This window comes from Saccostrea echinata, unplaced genomic scaffold, assembly GCF_033153115.1.
Source record: "Saccostrea echinata isolate AGI-Se365-2 ecotype Australia unplaced genomic scaffold, CSIRO_AGI_Sech_v1 ptg000015l, whole genome shotgun sequence".
NCBI lineage: Eukaryota > Metazoa > Mollusca > Bivalvia > Ostreida > Ostreidae > Saccostrea > Saccostrea echinata.
Window position 1 is genome coordinate 16,449,696 of NW_026889764.1, and position 22,637 is coordinate 16,472,332.

The 22,637-nt window shown below is 33.3% G+C and overlaps 2 protein-coding genes across 2 annotated transcripts; both read right to left on the bottom strand.

The window, feature by feature from the left end:
- Positions 1–7,241: 7,241 nt before the first annotated feature.
- On the bottom strand, positions 7,242–9,822 carry LOC133187935 (uncharacterized). Its single transcript, XM_061323331.1, has 2 exons — positions 9,762–9,822; positions 7,242–8,940 (listed from the first exon to the last, which is right to left on the bottom strand). The coding sequence occupies exon 2, from the start codon at positions 8,917–8,919 to the stop codon at positions 7,276–7,278; it is 1,644 nt and encodes a 547-aa protein (XP_061179315.1). The 5' UTR covers positions 8,920–8,940; positions 9,762–9,822; the 3' UTR covers positions 7,242–7,275.
- Positions 9,823–11,392: 1,570 nt separating this feature from the next.
- LOC133187675 (uncharacterized) lies at positions 11,393–12,643 on the bottom strand. Its single transcript, XM_061323090.1, has one exon. The coding sequence runs from the start codon at positions 12,641–12,643 to the stop codon at positions 11,393–11,395; it is 1,251 nt and encodes a 416-aa protein (XP_061179074.1).
- Between the last annotated feature and the right edge of the window lie 9,994 nt (positions 12,644–22,637).

Here is a 22,637-nt window from a genome sequence, read left to right on the forward strand (position 1 = left end):
TTATACAGTGAAAATGCATTATTTCCCTGAAAATCTTGTTCTCCGCTCCTGGGTATTAAATAAACTAACTAAGTACATAGTTATGATAAGCAAGAATGCCTTTTCCAAAATTGTGAATTTCATGGCCCCAGGGTCAGGGGTTCAGGTGTTAGGGTGGGGCTATATAGATCATATAGTGAAAGTGCATTATTTCTTTGAAAATCTTCTTCTCTGCTCCTGGGAATTAAATAAACTAACTTAGTACATAGTTATGATGAGCAAGAGTGTCTCATCCAAAATTGTGAATTTCATGGCCCCAGGGTCAGGGTTCAGGTGTTAGGGCTGGGCTCTATTGATTATATAGTGATTTCTATGAAAATCTTCTTCTCTGCTTCTGGGTATTAAATAAACTAAAAACACAGTTATAAAGAGCAAGAGTGCCTTATCCAAAATTGTGAATTTCATGGCCCCAGGGTCAGGGGTTCTAGTGTTAGGGCGGGGCTCTATTGATTATATTGTGAAAATGCATTATTTCTTTGAAAATCTTCTTCTCTACTCCTGGTAATTATTTAAACAAACTAAGTACATTGTGACTAAAAGCAAGGATGCCTTATCCAAAATTGTGAAATTCATGGCCCAAGGGACAGGGATTCTGGTGCTATGGCGGGGCTATATCGATCCTATAGTGTAGGTGATTTATTTCTTTGAAAATCTTCTTCTCTGCCCCTGGGTATTATTTAAACAAACTAAGTACATTGTTATGATATGCCAGGATGCTTCTTCCAAAATTGTGAATTTCATGGCCCCAGGGTCAAGGGCTCTGGTGAAAAGGGGGGGGGGGGCTCTATTGATTATATAGTGAAAAAGCAGAATTTCTTTGAAAATATTCCTTTCTGCTTCTGGTTAAAAAGCAAAGAAGCTATGTGTATAGTTATGATGAGAAAGAGTGCTTCTTCCAGAGTAGTGAATTGCATGAGCCCTGGGTCAGATGTGCTGGCGTAAGGGTGGGGCTCTTGATAATATAGTGAAAATGCATTAATTCTATTTAATAATCCTGTCTGCTCCTTAGTGTTAAGCAGATAAACAAAGTGATTACTTATTTTGAGCAAACGTCTGGTCCAAGGGTGAGAGGATCTGGTGTTTTTCACTGGGGAGGGGGGGGGGGCTCTATTGATAATATAGTGAATCTGTAAGTAAAAATGCATTATTTCCTTAAAAATCTTCTCTGCACCTGGGCATGTCAGAGGCAAAAAGAGTAAATGGTTTATTAAGGAAGAGTATTTTTTTCCAGATTTTTGAACATCTGGACCTGGCCAGGGCTCTATTAATTTGTATTCTTCTGAGAGGAGTTATTCCCCTTTGCCATTTACTTTTGATAAATAATCACTGTATACAATGTACTTGAAAGGTTAATAGAATAAGAGAATTGTGCAAGAATTTTTATTGTATAATACAAAAAGTACTTTCATAGTTTTAATGATCAGTTAGACTTTTGAGTAATAGATAAATAAAAATGAGACAAAAATAACTTGTCTTATTAAATGTTCATCAAAGACCAAGAGAGGTGAATGTAAGAGTTTTCAACAAGTAATTAAAATAGTAAAGAAGCACTGATAGTTTGTTAAAATACTGTATGGTGATTGGTGATAATGATAATGGGGAACAGATAAGAACCTAAATTATGAACTGTTACTGAATGCTAGACTAATTATTTGTTGATCCTGATCATCCTATTTTTCTTGCTTTTGGCAACAAAGCTTCACCTTTCAGTTCATTTTATACTATATGGATCCTCTAAATTGTTGTATTATACTCAGGTGACCGTTAAGGCCCTTGGGCCTCTTGTTTATTACTTTGTATTCATTAGTTAGAGATAGTCAACAAACTATGCAATTTTTGTTTACAAATTGTATATTCGGCTCAGGCACTTGAGCAATAAGGCAATCTGTATCGATTGATCAACATTTCATTGCGTGGTCAGTGTTTTTCAAAGATAATGATGTTGAAATTGGTTAAGCTAATTGACTTTGGACACGTCCTAAGATTTCAAGTTAATTAAATTTATGAAATGTGGAATTCGAAATTAAACTTAATTTTAATTAGAGATACGGAACACTGATCACATGCTGACCACATGCATTCAGTCCCATGGGTACTAAGAAAATGGACAAGTAACAGTATATCATAGGAACCACACCGGTATAAAGTATGGCATGTCAATGTTGCAATATTCGATCTTTTCCATTTGTATTGTATAATTTTCTATTTGTATTGTATAATTTTCCATTTGTATTGTAAAAGTTTCCATTTGTATTCTATAATTTTTCATTTGTATTCTATAAGTTTTCATTTGTATTCTATAATTTTTCATTTGTATTCTATAATTTTTCATTTGCATTGTAAAATTTTCATTTGTATTCTATATTTTTCATTTGTATTCAATAATTCTTCATTTGTATTGTATATTTTTTTATTTGTATTGTATAATTTTTCATTTGTATTGTATAATTTTTATTTGTATTGTATAATTTTCCATTTGTATTGTATAATTTTCCATTTGTATTGTATAATTTTCCATTTGTATTGTAAAATTATAGAATACAAATGGAAATTTATAGAATACAAATGGAAAATTATACAATACAAATGGAAAATTATAGAATACAAATAAAAATTATAAAAATACAAATGAAAAATTATACAACATAAATGAAAAATTATTGAATACAAATGGAAAATTATACAATGCAAATAAAAATTATACAATACAAATGAAAAAAATATACAATACAAATGAAATAATATAGAATACAAATAAAAATTTTACAATACAAATGAAAAATTATAGAATACAAATGGAAAATTATAGAATACAAATGGAAAATTATAGAATATAAATGGAGAATTATAGAATATAAATGGAAAGTTATACAATACAAATGGAAAAGATCGAATATTGCAACGTTTGACATGCCATAATAAAGGCCCTACGCGTACTGACAACCCCAGCTGCGGTTTCTTCTCATTAAATTCATAAACATTCTTAACTTGTTTTCTTTCAAAGTACGTACATGTATGTTCAATCATCTATCATCATCTATATTAATCATATTTGTGAAGCATAATTTTATAATTAAAGTTAACGAAACTTAACTATAGTATGAGAAAAAAATTAAAATTCAAAATGTTGTTAATGATGTTTTTACTTTTCAGGATGTTTTGATAATCTATTCGTATATAGTTATTTGTTATAAATTGCGGTTTCTTTACAATAAACATTCATGACTTATTTAAGACACAGAGGCTGATACTGATAACAAGTTATTCGGATCCTAGTTCACACCCTCACTAGCAAATTCCCCAACATAACAAAAATCAAGTACAACAATCTTACATGCACCATAATAATCTGCTGGAGAAGAATCATTTTTGGACCCTCGGTTACAAATTTCAGCAAACTGAAAACATATACAGTCCTGTGTAAGCGTCGTTCATTTAACAGTGGTAGATTTTCAGATGAGTTCAAACCTCCGATATGTTCAGTATTATACGATTTTGATGTGAACCAATTTTTCAAAAGATCTTATTACTAAGACTAAAAACTAATTGTAAAATCTTGCAATTTTTTTCGATTAAAAAAAAAGATTTGGTGAACAAGGCAACCAAAATGCCTATTGTGCGACAAATAAGAAAATGAAAAATTAATAAAATCTCAATTATGACAAAATTTTTCATTTATCATTAACGTACTTTTAAGTATAAATATATAAACTCTTCACAAATCGCAAAAAATCTCAAAAAGATTGATATCTCTGAAAAAAAGCATACACACACCAAAGAGTTCAAAAACGATCACAATTTTCCATGAGTGGTCTTCGCTCTACTTTTTTTTAAAAGGTTATACTCAAAGTGTGCTTATATATATATATATATATATATATATATATATATATATATATATATATATATATATATATATATATATATATATATATATATATATATATATATATATATATATATATATATATATATATATATATATATATATATATATATATATATATATATATATATATATATATATATATATATATATATATAGTAACATTCTTCTGTTAACAAAACCCATTATACCTTAAAAGTATACTTTTATGAACCCACTATAACTTAGAATATACTTTTATGAACATCATTCGTCATATTGAGACACCACCACTTGCCGGTGGAGGTCTGCAAATTTAATCTGTACTCCGTACCTACGGCCTTTGAGCAGTGAGGGTTCTTTTTTTTAGCGCCAGCACCTACTGGAGTTTATACGGTCTTATCCGAATAACCGGTCTTCACGTCACCAAGTGGATTCGAACCTGCGACGAAAGGATCATCTTCTTACTCCGCAACTCTGTTTATAAAAGCAAACGCTCTAACCATGCACTGCGTTATACGAGCGACCACAAATTTTTAACTTTCGGCGAAATATTTGCAGTTACTTTAATCAATTGCAAGTGTCATAAATCACAAACATGATCTAAATACCGATTATTGTTATGAGCGGTATATAGTGTATTGGTTAGCGCGCCAGTCTCGACGAGAAAATTGTTACTCAGGATTTTTATTGCTAGGATTGGAACCCTAAGTATACCACAATTTTTTTTAAATCATAGAATGATTTTTGTCGAAAGTTTTGTTTGTCATAATTCCATACCTTTCAATGATAAGAACTTTACACTTAATAGTCTTATAGTATTCAAAATTTGAATATAACTACATTTTAAGCTATAGCTTTTTGCTTGCCTTGTTCGCTCATCTCCTTTATCAAAACAATACTAACTATAAAACTAGTGTAAAGTCGCAAATAAATAAATATACAATTTCATCTCTATGTATCGTATTATTTTGTAAGATGGGTATAAGAATTTTCGAGCAAGTTCTGTTTCTGTATAATTACTAATCAGATAAAATCATTTGCTTTATATTGCATTGATAGAAAACTTAACCTGCTGATTAAGAGAACAAATCGTTATAACAGGTGTTATAGATCGCGTTATAGATCATTTTGTTAGCTTTTAAAGGTATTTTCACTCCAACGCCCACCCAAATATGATTTTTTTTTTTTTTTTTTTTTTTTTTTTTTTTTTTTTTTTGCTCTGCAAAAGTTTTTAGTTTTTTATTGAGGTTAAAGGTGTCTCATATGAAATAGTTTCTTGCTGTGGTTACTCTACAAGTATATATATGAAGAGAATCGAAAATACATACGTAATGAAATAGATCACGTAAAATATAAAAGAATATCATAAAATATATCTAAGATGTATCTACTATATAGACTTCCTAGGCCAGAATTCGAGGCTTTTAATTTTTTTTTTCAAGACGCCTATTTAAGAAGGAAAACATAAGGTTACGATTTTCAATAACCTGATAATACCATTTGGGGCTCAAATTCTGGATGGTGTATTTTGTGTATAGTGTGATTTTCTATGCCTATCTGAATACACTGATTAAAATACATGTAATATAAATACCATATAAGACCTTTTTTGTACATGTTCATAGAAATACGACATTTTCAAAAACTGCAACAACTTTCAAAATAAAAAAATCAAGGACTTTTGTTTTTATTGTAATCAATATATTTAAAAAAAAAAAAAACAGAAAAAAAACACAATATATATCATCCTGAAACCAAGCCCCTATGGATAGTATGTGCAAGAATTTTGAGGAAGTGAGCACATGTGTTGAATGCTTAACGTTTAGATTGGCGAGAGTGTAATTTGAAATGTACGGTATCGCTGGCTTTTCGGGATTGTCAGATAAAAAAAAATTGAGACCCATTAATATACATTGTTTATTTATATTTATGTATGTAAAGAATAAATGACTCTCTGTTTGTACATGTGCTCAAAATTGTAGAAGCTTCCTGTTAAATAAATATAGAATCAATGTTATTATACATTCATTTATTACTTTAGTGTTTTTAAACATGGAAATCTTGTACATAAAGTAACTTGTTGACATATGGCTCATTGACAGAATAGCATAATTATAGTAAAATAAGAGGCTTATTGGCCTTGTCAGTCTCCTGAGTATCTTGAGTTCCTCTAGATATGATTAACCCAGCCCTGCATCTTTAAACTCATGTGACATGAATTTATCAACATGGTGAGATTAGGTCGCCCTTGGAAGTGACCTCAGTAGACACGAATTTTACACAGTCGTAAAAGGGCAAATAGCTTATTTGGCCACCATGCAAAAAATTGCCTACTACATGTCTAGAAAAAAATATTTAGTTTCATTGCTAAATATCCATGAGTATAAAAGATAATTGTTTACTTATCGATTATATATTAAATTTGATTATTTTCTCCCAATTCATTGGGCCCACGGGATTTTAGGACCAAGAATTTCACAACTTCTTTTCCTATTGCCCATAGAATGGTATACATAAGTACATGTACATGTATATGTATACCTAAATTGGTCCTACCATTTCAAACAAGCAGCTGGAAATGTTCATAATTTACGATCAACAACAATGGACAAGAATGAGAAAACAATAGGTCAAATTCAGGAATGACTCAGGTGACATAACCATATAATTAACAACATGGAAACCTGATTGATCTTCTTGACGTACATGTTCATCTTAGAAGAAGGAAGGTTTTCCTAGCAAGGGCCCATTAGTGAAGAGGAATCTTACGCGGTAACTCATTATGAAGAGAACTTATTGCCATGCATTTTTGGAACTATAGAATTTTCAGTAAAAATTTGCTGTCACATATGGCGTATTATTTGGGGAACAGGACGGGGATAATTACCTGGTAAAATATAAATTTTAGTGACAGTCCGCAACCATATTAATTTTGTGATAACCGCTTCCCTTTGAATTACTGATCAATGTTTTATATTTTACCTCTTAGTAATTGAATTATAGTTTTAACCATCAAATTCTGCAAAACCTCAACTAAACAGTAGAATATCGCAAACAATTTTCTACCCACCACAGAGAATAACGACGCCCAAACCCGCTTCATTTTTAGATTTGGCCAAGAAATTATATTTTATTTTGGCGCGGCATACCCTACCCTCCCCACAGCCTGTTTTACGTACCGGACAACATGAAATACCCAATTTATATATTATGAATAACATGCATAAAATATTATATTAATATATATATATATATATATATATATATATATATATATATATATATATATATATATATATATATATATATATATATATATTATGTTTGTCCCGTTTTGATAAATCAATACTGGCATATGCTATAATGTTTCATTCCATGTACGTCAAAACTTTCATCATGCCACGTGCTTCGGAAACCCAAACTCTGTCTTCTTCATCAACACAAATCGCCATTGGAGCAATGATTTTCCCTGGCATGACATAAAACAGAAATTTTCCTTGCCAGTCAATCACATGAAGAGTATAGTTATGAGGATCCGAAATGACAAAATTGCAGCGACTGTCTGAGCTGATTCCACTGAATCCAAAGTCTGTGAAGGCACTCGATCTGATGCGCCCAGAATATTGAAATCTCTTCCGTCCATTTTTGCGCACAATAGTGACAGTCGCTTTTTCCCTCTCAGTAGCACCTATGTCACCGTTTTTATTTTGACAAATGAACAAAATATTTTCAAAAATAGGCACCTTTTCCTCATCATATTCTATGGCATTTACCAAAGATCCGTTTCTGTCATATTTGGCTATTCTCGAATGCTTCAGGTCTTCACTGAACTCAGAAACGAGAACATTGTCGTTTTCATCACATTGAATTCCCCGGGGTTGCCACCCTTTTGTTTTGATAAAGGGTTGTGCCAATTTGTGGGAGACAGATTTTACAGAACTGTCTCGAAATTCGGTGAAAAATAAATGCCCTGAACTATTCAAGGACAAGAAAGAGGGCTGACTTGTTACAGGTAGTGTATTTCTTGGACTCCCAAGCAGATCGTATTGCATAATAGTCCTGGACCCAAGTCCACAAACCCAAACTGTTCCACCTCTTTCACAGACGATGTCTCCAGCAAAGAATTCTAAGGAAATCTGTTGAATCTGTTCGGGAGTCTTCATTGGTTTAAATCCAAATACTCTCTGATATTTCAATGTCTCAGAAGAAACGACGATTTCCCTTTCCTGTAAGGAACCAACAATAGTCTCGTGGATCTTGTCTAAATCTGCTAAATTTACAGTGTATGAAGGAATTTTATATTCTACAAATTCTGGAAACGTTTCGGGTACAGGTGTAAACTTCTTTAATGGATTTGCTTCCTGGAGCTTTGCAGCGTTACTAACTACCAAATTATTGCGCTTGACAGTTTTATGCAAAAGACGTATTTTTTGTCTGTATTTTACCAGATGATCCAATAGTCTTGTATGATGATTCACTTCCATTTTAGATAATCGTTCAAATTCTCTTTTGAATTTTTCATCAATTGCTTTGTGTACCAATTTTCTGTGGGTCTCCAATTCCTGTCTGATACCATTGTACTTTCCAGGCAGTTCAGATATATTTGTCTTCATTGTTTCAATCATTGACTGACAATTGGGAATGATATTATTCAGAAGCTCCAAATTCTGTTCTTGTATCATTTCAACTAGAACGTGAATATTTTCTGAAATACATCCAGAAATATGCAAGCGATGATTTTCCTCACATACTATACAGAACGAGGTATAACAATCATAGCAGTAAAATGTCGGCTTTTCAACTGACTGACATGCGCACTGGGGAAAGAAATTTTGGCTTCCGTTTCTGTATTTGTAAGGACTTATATCATGCACTTCCGAAGGCTTTAGTACAAAATGATTGGCTGTACATACTTTGCAAAGTCCAATCTGACATTTTCGACAAAAATTGTACACAGGATCTAAACAATGGTTACACAGCTTCATCTTTTGAGCTTGAGTGATGTGCGCCATGCTGTTCAATTGTAACGTTTCCTGCAATAGTAAATCGATTAAAAGGAAAATAAGTGCATGTTAAACTTCAAATTAAACTTAAAATATTGGGATATATATATATATATATATATATATATATATATATATATATATATATATATATATAAAATTTTGCCTATGATATATATTAAAGAGTCTGATACACTGCAATAAACTGCCCCTTTGATAATCCCACATAAAAGAAAAATTTTAAAATGTAGGAAGGAAAGCAAAATTTGAATGGTAACTATTTTAAACATTTAATTTGTATTTTATTTAAAAATTTTCTATACTAAATATACATATTATCCTCTCCGCGGCAATATATTTCAAGGGGGGGGGGTGTCTATTAATAGATTTTTTTTCCCGAAAGTAACATATTTCTGCTGTAATAAAAGCAGTGCGTATTAAACTTGATTTGTTGAAATAATAGAGGAATTCTATCAAGTCAGTTGACCTACACAGATAAGGAAAGCTAACTCGTTTTTGTTTACGTTCATTCAATAGCAATACATGTATATGTACTATTATTAATACTTGTACCTACCGTCTCGATATGCGATTTATCGAAGCGTTATTTTTAAAGAGAAAGATTGTTGACTTTTTTCAAAATGTACAGATACAAACCCCTACGACTCATTCGGGAAATATTCAGGCTAAATTATTTGGTTACTTTGCTTTTAAAAATAAAACTCTTAAGACAGTGTGTATCCCGAGCAAGCGTGTTCAGTGTACAGTGTGTTTATAAAAATTTTTATTTAACATCTTAATATTGTACATTATATCAATTTCTAGGAAAAAGATATATCAGAGAGACTTACCTGCTTTTATTGAAGATACAATGACCCAAGGATAGATGAAGTTGCATTAAGTTTTCTATTTGCTGTGTTAAACACTGTCATGATACTTTAATCATGTCCTTATACCACTTCCTGTTGCGTGATGCGTGATCAAAAGAAAAGTCAAGAGTTATCTGAATTTTCCTTGACTCCATCCTCACTGTATTGTAAAAACAATATTTCTAAAAGTTTATATTAAAGTGTCGCATAAAATTGCTCCAGATTACAATATTTTGCAGTTACATTCTGGAGAATTCATTAATTCTTATAATAAATGTAGGTGTAGCGTATCTTCGAGGAAACAATGATGCGTCCTAAAATCCTCCTCATCAAGGCACGAATTTTCCCGATTATAAGTGCCCTTGGTAGTTATCGGACGTAATGACTACATGAACTAAAAATAGTACCATGAATTTCATACATTATTTTCTAGTGCAAAGACCTCAAAAACCTCGGCTGTATGGTGTTAGCTTGAAAAATTTCGATTGATGCGTTGAATGGCTCTATCAATATAATTTGCTCCTCTTTACTCACTTTTTTCCGTTGTTTTAATTATAAAAAGGATGCATTTTCCAGCTAAATTTAAAGATATATAGAAGGATTTTGTACATTTAAATTTGTAATAAATATCAAAATCTAGCCAGAATTACTCAAGCCTATGCATGCATCTTATGTTCTATAAAAAGTCAACAAATTAAAAGTCTGCAATGTTCGACTCCGTAGTGACTAAGGTTTTTGAAAGAGAGGTGGTAAACGTAAAGTTTTGAATCATCCGTTGGCCCCAAAAGAGGACTGGGATAATAAATTCAAGTTCCAGTTTTGTTTTGTCCATAGAATGCTGAATGTACATTTTAAAATCAATCTAGGCATCTCAGAGAACAGATAGCAAAAGGTTATATGGTGACTAATGTGATATAACTTTACTTATCGTACAAGGACATGTAATTAACTCTATGGATAACAGGATCATTCCAGCAGATACATGTGCATGTAGTATAATTGTATACACTGAAATGTAGAGTATTAGTGTGTAACACTTTGCGGATGCACTGTAAATCAAAGAGGGTGTAAAGAATATTGTTTGGTAAATTTTAATTTCATAACAGCGAATATCTATATACGTATACCCCTTCCATTTTTTAATTATAGACCTGAGTTGATACATGTATATGTGCACCCCAAAGTAATTGATTTTAATAATTGTTTAAACTATCCTAACACCCTTAAAAATTCTGCAAAAGGAAAACACATATACATATATACACTGTATATACACACAACAACTCTCGCTACTTTCTAAAGATAAAAGTGTTTGGACGATACCCCTTTTTCTTCCGGATTTTGTTAGGATAAATACATGTAACACTTACACTATATTTCGCTATGTCACCCCCCCCCCCCCACACACACACACACACCAACCCTCATCCTGCGGTCAGTATTACTTGCAGGAGACCATATAAATGTACTAGTACATGTATATAGAGTTGATAATTGCCAAAACCGTCTCGGGTTATTTGTTATTTACTGGTAAAATCTATAATTAAGATAAGAAGACTTTACGTCTAAGTTTTCCATCGTTAAATATATCAATATCGCCAAGAATAAGTTTCTCAGTCCATGTAAGTCAAGACTTTCATAGTGCGACGTGACTCTGCAACCCAAATTCTATCTTTTTCATCAACACAAACCGCTATCGGGGCAATGATGTCCCCTGGCATGACATAAAACAAAAATTTTCCTTGCCAGTCAATCACGTGAAGGGTATAGTTACAACGATCAGAAATAACATAGTTACATCGACTGTCTGAGCTGATTCCACTGAATTCAAAGTCTGTAAAGGCACTCGATCTAATGCGCCCAGAGTATTGAAATCTCATCCTTCCATTTTTGCGCACCACAATGACAGTAGCCTTTTCTCTCTGAATAGCACCTATGTCACCGTTTTTATTTTGACAAATGAACCATATATTTTCGAAGATAGGCACCTGTGCTTCATCATATTCTATGATGTTTATCAAGGAACCGTTGCTATCGTATCTTGCAATTCTCGAATGTTGCAGGAGTTTGCTGTACTCAGAAACGAGAACATTATCGTTTTCATCGCACTGAATTCCCCGGGGTTGCCATCCTTTTGTTTTAATAAAAGTTTGTGCCATTTTGTGAGTGACATATTTCACAGAACTGTCTCGAAATTCGGTGAAAAATAAATGTCCTAATCTATTCAAGGACAAGAAAGCGGGCTGACTTGTTACAGATAGTGTGTTTTTTGAACTCCCAAGTAGGTCGTATTGCTTTATATGTCTGGACGCGATTCCACAAACCCAGACCGTTCCATCTCTCTCACAGGCGATATCTTCAGCAAAAAATTCTAAAGAAATCTGTGAAATCTGCTCGGGAGTTTTCATTGATTTTAATGCAAATGTTTTCTGATAATTCCGTTTGTCTGGAGAGACGACATATCCCCCCTCCTGTAAAAAACCAACAATGCTCTTGAGCATTTTATCTAAATCTGATGATTGTACAATGTACGAAGGAACGTCATCTTCTACAAATCCTGCAAAGGTTTCAATAGGTGTAAAAGTCTTTAATGGATTTGCTTCCTGGAGCTTTGTAGCGTCCCTAAGTACCAAATTATTGCGCTTGACAGTTTCACTCAAGAGATGCATTTGTTCCCTGCTATTTTTCAGATGATCCAACAATCTTGTATGGTGATTATCTTCCATTTCAGACAATTTTTCAAGTTCTCTGTTGAATTCTTCGTCAATTGTTTTGTGCACTATTTTTTTGCGCGTCTCCATTTCCTGTCTGATATCATTATACTTTTCCGGCAGTTCCGAAATTTTTTTCTGCACCTCGTCCATCATTGATTGACATTGGGGAATAATATTGTATAGTAGCTCCAAATTTTGTTCTTGTACCAATTCAACGAGAACATGTATGTTTTCTGAAATACATCCGGAAACATGCAGACGATGATTTCCCTCGCAGGTTAAACAAAACGGGGTGTAACAATCATAGCAGTAAAACGTCGGCTTCTCAACTGACTGACATGCACACTGGGGAAAGAAATTTTCACTTCCTGATCGGTATTTGTAAGGAACAATATCATGCACTTGCGATGGTTTTAATACAAAATGATTTGCTGTGCAAATTTTACAAACTGCGGTCTGACATTCTCGACAAAAATTGTAGACTGGATCTAGACAATAGTCACAGAGTTTTATCTTTTGAACTTGAGTGATATGCGCCATTCTGTTTAATTGTAACGTCTCCTGGAATGCAAAGCGAAATTAAATTAAGAGGGAAAAGTGCACCTAAAAATTAAGATTACTTATACTCATAGTTCTCTTTCTAAGGAAGAAATTCTTCAAAATCATATGTCAGTTTTGAATATTTTTAATATTCCAACAACCAAAATGAATTTGAATTACCATATCTATATTTGATTCCGAAACTTCATAAAGATCCTTACAAACAAAGATACATAGCGGGTTCCAGTAAATGTTCAACCAAGCCTCTTTCTTTACTCCTCACTAAGATATTACTAGTAGTGAAAGGGAAACTTCAAGAGTACTGTGCAACAATATATTCGAGAAGTGGTGTAAATCAGATGTGGATACTTAAAAATTCCAAGGAACTTTTGGAAAATTTGAAATCACAAGATTTTACCAAAATCAACAGCTTAAAAACTTACGACTTTTCAACTTTATACACAACCATTCCCCACGATAAATTAAAATCCAGGCTTTTTGATATCATTGATATCTGCTTTTTCAATAAAAATGGAACTCTTAAATTAACTTACCTTGTCATTGGTCATTTGCAAAATTATTTTGTTAAAAAACATTCTGATTGTACACACAAGTACTCTGAAGTTGACATTAAAAAGATGCTTGAGTTTCTGATTGACAATATCTATGTGGTTTTTGGAGACCAAGTCTTCCAACAATCTATTGGAATTCCCATGGGTACCAATTGCACCCCGTTATTAGCAGGACCTTTTTTGTATTCATGTGAAGCAGAATTTGTCCAAAATCTTATACGTGACAAGAAGAAAACACTTGCTGTGGTCTTCAACTCGACATTTGGATATATCGACGACGACGTATTGTCAATTAACAATGGTTATTTCCATTCTTATGTCGATACGATATATCCCGGTGAGCTTGAGATAAAAGATACTACAGAGTCTGACACATCTGTTTCATATTTGGATATTTTACTTGAAAAAGACGTTAATGGTAATCTAACAACCAAGCTTTATGATAGAAGTGATGACTTTAACTTTTCAATCGTCAACTTCCCTTACTTATGCAGCAATATACCTTCATCACCTGCATACGGGGTATATATTTCTCAGTTGATTCGATACGCAAGAGCATGCTCTACGTATGTACAATTTCTAAAACGAGGTAAATTATTGACAAATAAGTTGATGAAACAAGAATATCAGCTGTCTCGTTTAAAGTCATCATTTCGTAAGTTCTATGGTCGATAGAATGACCTTGTCAGCAAATACAATTTATCATTGAATCAAATGCCGACTGACGTTTTTCACACTTATTGTTAGGCCATTATTTACACACTGAATTGTCGACGGATTTTTCCGTTATTTCCCGATCATGACAAGGAGCACACGGCGGGTGTGACCGGTCGGCAGGGAATGCTCACTCCTCCATGGCACCTGATCCCACCTCTGATGTTTGGAGGTCCGTGTTTGCTCTGCTCCTATTTTGTATTGATTAAATGACTTTTGAGCTTGAATACTGTTCGTTATCTCCATATATTTCATTCGTAAGTTCTATGGTCGATATAATGATCTTGTCAGCAAATACAATTTATCATTGAGTCAAATGCTGACTGTCGTTTTTCATACTAATTGTTAGGCCATTATTTACACACTGAATTGTCGACGGATTTTCCTGTTATTTCCCGATCATGACAAGGAGAACACGGCGGGTGTGACCGGTCGGCAGGGGATGCTCACTCCTCCATGGCACCTGATCCCACCTCTGATGTTTTGGAGGTCCGTGTTTGCTCTGCACCTATTTTGTAATGTTTAATAGACTTTTGAGCTTGAAAACTGTTCGTTATCTCCATATATTTCATTGATCTTTTTAAAATTTATAATAATTTTTTAAGCCCCAATTGTGAGCAATCCAATCAGTGCAGAAAGGAACCGGTTTTTTATCGTTTGTTTATGATTTTGTGTCCCTAAAAATGGAATTTTCATAATACATGGTTTTCTTAACTCCTCAAGGATTAAAATTTTCTCGATATGATGAGGCAAGAAGTGTTGACCTAAACATACAAAGCGAGGTAACTCGTTTGGAATATGTTCTATCGGAAGCTAACAATCCAATATTATAATGGTACTGACAGTAGAAGTTTGCGAGTTTGAATTTCGGTCAAGGTCTTATTTTATAAATTATTATTATTTCTATATTATGTTATCAGTTAAGACTCATATTGGAATGATTCATGTTTAAAATATCGGTTTCTTTGATGTACTCTTTTTAACCCAGTAACTGAAATGACTTGTGACCTGTCCACTGTTATGTAGAATAAGACGTACATGTATTAAAAAGCTGATTATTATGTTCCCCAAACGAAGTTTGGGAACATATTGTTTTTACTCTGTTTCTTATTATTAAGGTCTTCCGTCTTCACGGAAGACCTTAAAGTGATTCTACTGTTTCTTATTATTAAGGTCTTCCGTCTTCACGGAAGACCTTATAGTGATTCTACTGTTTCTTATTAAGGTCTTCCGTCTTCACGGAAGACCTTATAGTGATTCTACTGTTTCTTATTATTATTAAGGTCTTCCGTCTTCACGGAAGACCTTAAAGTGATTCTACTGTTTCTTATTATTATTATTATTATTATTATTATTATTATTATTATTTTTAGACAAATTTTGTGCACGCAATATCTCGAGAACTATTCAGTGGTTTTTCATCAAACTTTCAGGGATAATGCGCTATGAAATGCCATTGTTACATTTGAAAGAGTTTTGGAGAAATTCGTTTCCGGTTCCAAGTTATGGACATTTTTCTGATTTTGAAATGACATTTTATCCGCGCGAGATCTAAAGAACGGATAAAGATATGAACTGGAGACTTGTTGGAGAGCATAGAACATGACTTCTAGATATGCGGGTTTGCCTTTTCGTGCGTCGTGAGTACTTCCGGTCGCTACCGGAAGCGAATTTAAAAAGTCAATTTTTTCAACTTTTACGTTTTTCAATATTTTTCTTCGATTTTAATAGGGTTAATAGAGACTTTTATTGTAATGCTTAATATATAATTTGTTTTTAAAATTGTCTACCAGAATACATTTTAAAAATAGATTTTTTACACAAATCTTGTGCACGCAATATCTCAAGAAGTATTCAATGGTTTTCCATCATACTTTCAGGGATAATGCGCTATAAAATGCTATTGTTACATTTGAAAGAATTTTGGAAAAATTCGTTTCCGGTTCCAAGTTATGGACATTTTTCTGATTTTGAAAGGACATTTTATCCGCGCGAGATCTAAAGAACGGCTAAAGATATGAACTGGAGACTTGTTGGAGAGCATAGAACATGACTTCTAAATATGCGGGTTTGCCTTTTCGTGCGTCGTGAGTACTTCCGGTCGCTACCGGAAGCGAATTAAAAAAGTCCATTTTTTCAACTTTTACGTTTTTCAATATTTTTCTTTGATTTTAATAGGGTTAATAGAGACTCTTATTGTAATGCTTAATATATAATTTGTTTTTAAAATTGTCTACTAGAATACATTTTAAAAATAGATTTTTTAGACAAATTTTGTGCACGCAATATCTCGAGAACTTTTCAATGGTTTTCCATCAAACTTTCAGCGATAATGCGCTATAAAATGCCATTGTTACATTTGAAAGAATTTTGGAAAAATTCGTTTCCGGTTCCAAGTTATGGACATTTTCTGATTTTGAAATGAAATTTTATCCGCGCGAGATCTGAATAACGGCTAAAGATATGAATTGGAGAAATGTTGGAGAGCATGGAACATGACTTCTAGATATGCGGGTTTGCCTTTTCGTGCGTCGTGAGTACTTCCGGTCGCTACCGGAAGCGAATTAAAAAAGTCCATTTTTTCAACTTTTACGTTTTTCAATATTTTTATTTGATTTTAGTAGGGTTATATTCCTTTATAGATGCAAGTTACCGAACATAATAGGTATCAGATTCCTTGAGCATCATATGGCGAGACGTGTTTTGTTGCAAAACATTCAAGTCTTTTCATTAATGTGTTACTGATTGGAATAGTCCACTTTGGGGGTTAAGAGGAATATAAAATGTGTAAGAAAACTTAGCGCTGCCTTTATGTTACTTGACCGTATACGATATGTTATATGTACAGTGTGATAAATAAACATTCTTAGGCTCCAAAATCAGGCTATAGCAACATATATTTTTTTAAAAATTCATTGAAGCTATCATGTACACTCATTCAATTGAAGACACATTTCAAAGAAAAGGTGCGAAGATTTACTCGTGACGTTTGGCGCGAAATAATGTATCTTGACCCGCCTTTCACAAATGGTCTGATGCAGTAGTGTAGAAGTACAGAAAAAGATTACACGGACATGTCTGTATTTGGAATTGCATAGAATAGAAAGCTGAATGCATAAAGAATAAAGGAAGTAAACACAATAGTTTTTTTTTTTTAGTTTTTATCAGTAACAGATTATTTTCTCTGCTATCAGTTATTGTTAAAACTCAAGTATAAAATCCGATGTAAATCTACTAGCACTTGCACAAAATTTAGCTGGCTAGTTTTCATCCTATAATTCCGCACTATAAGAAAAAAAATTAACCTGCCTGACACTCGTTACTTCAGAGAATGAGTGCAAGGTAAACATCGATAATGGCTGGTACATTGCGCTAGTGTAGTGGTTTCAATATTAAAGAACAAGGTTCACTTAGGGCCTTTTTTTGGCCCTGTGAATTTCAGAAAAACTGGAACTGCTTGGCTTTAGTTGACAATGCATTAAATATCATTTAGACCTTTGATGACTGCGTATCTTTCAAAAATGACGTAATTTTTTGGCTAGCCTATGCATTAAGACGTCATGAAATGCGTCATTTTCCTCGTATCCTGAAAATTTCTACAAAACAGCAATTTTTAAAGCTATTTTTCGATATCGATATTTAATATAGGACGTAACCTCTGATCTTAAATATGCAACTATTAAATGATAGAACTATTTCTGAGGATTACCAAACCTGTTTTATCGTTTTAGATCAGAGGATGCGCTCATGTTATTTCTATTCTTTCTTTTTTAAACTAAAACTTGCATCACTTTATTGCATCTGTTTCGCTGTTTTAAAATATGTTAGACTCCACCGGAAATAATCGTCAACTTCCGGTCTATTGCTCGACAACAGTAAACGACTGAAGTCTAAAACTTTCAGGACTGATAGTCAGTCATCAGTTTATTTGAATCGTGACAAAATCTTATATTCACGATACTTCCGATCGTGATAGGAAGTGATGCAAAAAAGGGAATGGTTAATGGTTAGCACGTTGGATTTTCAGGCTGACGACCAGGGTTATATCTCGAGAGTGTCTGAATTTCTTTTATCACTTTTTCAGCTTGAGTTTTCTTTTTTTTCAGAATTGGACGGAAGACCTCTCATTGCTCGCAATGAGTTTCTAGTTAAGGTCTTCCGTCTTCACGGAAGACCTTATAGTGATTCTACTGTTTCTTATTATTATTATTATTATTTTTTTTTTTCCCCAAAATTTTGTGCAGGCGATTTCTCAAAAACTATTCAGTGGTTTTAAATGAAACTTTCAGGAATTATGCCTCGTCAAATGAACTTTGTTCATCAGAAGGAAAATTTGGAAAACTCGCTTCTGGTGCCAAGTTATTGACAGTTTTCTGATTTTAAAATGAAATTTTGTCCCCCCTTTTTTTCAAAAATGGTTTAAGATATGAACTGGAGACTTGTTAGAGATGATAGGTTATGTCTTCTAGATGAGGGGAATCACCTTTTTGTGCGTCGTCAATACTTCCGGTCTTTACCGGATGCGAATTTAAAAAAGTCGTATTTTGAAACTTTTTTGTTTTTCTATATTTTTCTTTTATTTTAATAAGGTTAATAGAGACTCTTTTGAAAATGCTTAATATATAATTTATTTTAGAATTGATCTATCCAAACTCTAGATATTCGCATTTCTAAATTTGAAGCGGGTCCAAAATGGCGGCTGTCTCTGTAAACTCCGATAAGTAGGTCAGAATTTACGGAGTCAGCCGAGCGTTTGTTTGAATGAAAGTACCATAAGGATCAAAGAAATGTGAAGGAAATGTTGGATTGTCACATCACAATTACGTTGCAATTCTGTTTCGCAATAGAGTTTTAATCCGGGGTTTCCTCAAACGTCTACTATAATTTTTCTTGTCTGTATCTCAAAGTAGAAAAACGACATGACTACAAGTGGAAATACGATAACTACAAACTTTTGTTTTACACCACGGAAAAACTTATCCTAAACCATGGTTATAAGTAAAAGCTTTTCAAGAAACTTGCCTGACTAAAGCAATCAATATATAGTAATTATTACGTGGCCATTGTTTTTCCCCCATGCAGGCTTGTGTCATATTAAATGAACAGAAAAGACAGAAATAAGAAAACCATTTTTTTAAAGATTGTTTAATGAAAATGATTTAAATATTTTTTTTTTCTAAAAGATGTTGTTATTGAAGATAAATGGTATCAGATTCCTTGACCGTCGCAGGACGAGACATGTTTTTGGGCGAAACATTCTAGTCTTCCCATGAATGTGTAACTAATCGGGATAGTCCGCTTTGGGGGTAAACAGGAACATAAAACTTGTAGAAAATCTTACCTAAATCACTGCTTCAGTGTTACTCATCCATACGATATATAATAAGTACAATATGATAAATATACTTTCTCAAGCTCGATATTCAGGTTATAAGAACATACATTTTGATATTTCATTGAAACCATCACCATTCAATAGAAAATACATTCCGAAGGAAATGCGCGAATATTTAACCGTGACGTTTGGCGCGAAATAATGTATCGTGACCAACCTTTCGTAGTAGACAAATGGTCTGATGCAGAAGTATATAGAAGTGCAGAAAAAGATTACATGGACATGCCTGTATATGGAATTACATGAAATAAAAAGTTGAATACATAAAGAATAAAAGAAAGTAAACAGTATCATCAGAGAATGGCTAAAGATATGAATATGAAACTTGCTGAGGTGATAGAGCATCAAATGTAGATATGGTGATTGACCATTATTTTTCGTCGTTCCTACTTCCGGTCGCAAACGGAAGTGAATTCAAAAATGTTAAATTTGCAACTTTTTTGTTTTTCAATATTTTTCTTTGGGATTTACAGGGTTAATAGAGAGTCTTTTAGGAGTTTTATTTATGTTTTCATCTTTTTGATTGAAAAAGTTTGCAGATATTTTTATAAAATTCACTTCCGGTCGAGTGATTACCTGTCCTCAAAATTAGAATTTATTCTCACAATATTGCTTGGCAACAGTAAATGACTGAAGTCTAAAACTTTCAGGTCTGATAGTCAGTCATCAGTTTATTTGAATCGTGAGAAAATCTTGTATCGCCGTTACTTCCGGTCGTGACAGGAAGTGATGCAAAAAAGTGAATGGTTAATGGTTAGCTTTCTTGGATTTTCACGCTGAATTTCTTTTATCACTTTTTCAGAGTGAATTTTTGCTTTTATTTTCAGAATCGGACGGAAGACGTCTCATTGCTCGCAATGAGTTTCTAGTTATTATTATTATTATTATTATTATTCTTTTTTTCTACTTTCTTCTCCGGTACTTTTTTGTCCGGGAGTGTTCTCATAGAACCACTCATCCGATTGACATGAAACCTTTTTAGGGTTAATAGGCATGTTGTGTAGGTGTGTGGAACAAAGGTCATTTTGCGCGCACATGCATGCACGTGCGCGCGCGTGCAATGAGTGAAATGACTGATATACTTGATGAAGCCGTAACTTTTATATTTCTTGATCAATTGCTTTGAAACTCAAAATATAAAGATATATTAGTAGTCTAGACAAGACAACATGGTCAAATTAGCGTGAACTCACGCGCATGCATGTGCGCTCTTCTCTGATTGGCTGATACAAAAATCTCAATAATTTCCTTGTTTTTTGACAAAATACTTTGAAATTTAGAATATAAGTATATATTATAAGGTGCTACAACATGTTATATAGGAAATTTCTTGAAAACACGCGCATGCAGGTGTGCTGCAAACTGATTGGTTGAAACTTTAAATGTCTTTAAGTCCCTTGGTTTTTAACAAAACAGGATGAAATTTAAGACATGGATAGGCACATAGAGCTCCTACATTATGATACTATCAAAATTGAATGCAAGGCCATGCATGCGCGTATGCTGAATTTTGATTGGCTAATACTTAAAGGGTTACATCTCTCTTATTTTTCAATGAAATTCTTTAATATTTAAAACAAATGTATGTATTGTGAGACACTATAAGATAATTAATGTAAAAAATGTAGCTATTAGATTGGCTCATACCCATATGGCTATATCGGAGTAGTTTTCCAATGAAATACCCTTAAAAATAAAGTGTCCATCTATATTACAAAAGTATTGTCTAATTTATTGAAGCTTGTAGGGAATGGGGCATCACAAGGGATTGGGGAGCCGTTTGGGGAACATCTGTAACGGTTCCCGTTACAATTAGCACTAGTTCTAAATGTTATCAAATTTCTGGAAAAAATTATCAAGGACTTACCTGTTTTATTTCAGATGAAAATCCAACTGGAGGGAAAGTATCCGAAAAATAAAACTGGTTGTGTTTAACTCCCCGTGACACTTAAATACTTATCATGGCAACATACAAGCCCTAAAACTTCCTCTTGCATGAAGCGTAAGAATTTAAATTACAATGATAAAAGAAGTTTAAATAGTTCTTGACCTCTGCACTCTTTTGTAAAAGATATTTTCTAAATGTTCATGTAAAATTGTCAATACAAATTGCTCCAGATTATTTTATTGTCGTTTTACCCTAGAAATGTGGCGGATCTTATGGCACTTCCAAGAACACGGCATATAGGTATAACGAACCCTTTTCGTTGAAACGGATTGTTACTTTCAAATGGCGCTTCATAATACCCCATATAATACCCCCATTTATCCCATGTTTACTCCTTTATCCCGTGGATATGACTCATTGGATATTTTTTTCATATTACCCCATGTAATACCCCCCATATAATAACCCCATACTATACCCTATAGAATACCCCCATAAAATACCCTATCGCACTCCTGATTACTTGGTGCCTATGACAGTTTTTTTCGAATATAATGTTTCACTCATGATCACAAACTGTACGAAAACATGGGCGGACCTAGAGGAGGGTCAAGCCCCCCCCCCCCTCCCTCCCCCTTTGAATTTTCAGAGTTATCATATTTCCATCCCCCCTTGGAAAACATGGACCCTTCTTAAACGGTAAGGAGAGTCATCTATTTAAAGAAAATTGATTTAGAAGAGTGTCTTTCCCCCATCCTCCCTCCGCCCCTGGATTACTTAAGTCCAATTACAAAAATACATTATTCAATCGGCCAAAATTTGCCAGTTAGCCCAAAAAATTAGCTGGAAATTAAAATATTTTCAACTGAATTCTTGAAATCATTGGCATTTTGAAGTTACTTGCAATTGATATACTTTACTCTCTTCTTGTTTGCTGTTTAACTGTGTAATCAAAAGATGCATTTATAGCTATAATATACAAGAGCTGTTCGAAATTTACTGAGACGTTCTGATTATTTCCCTTTCTAATCAAAC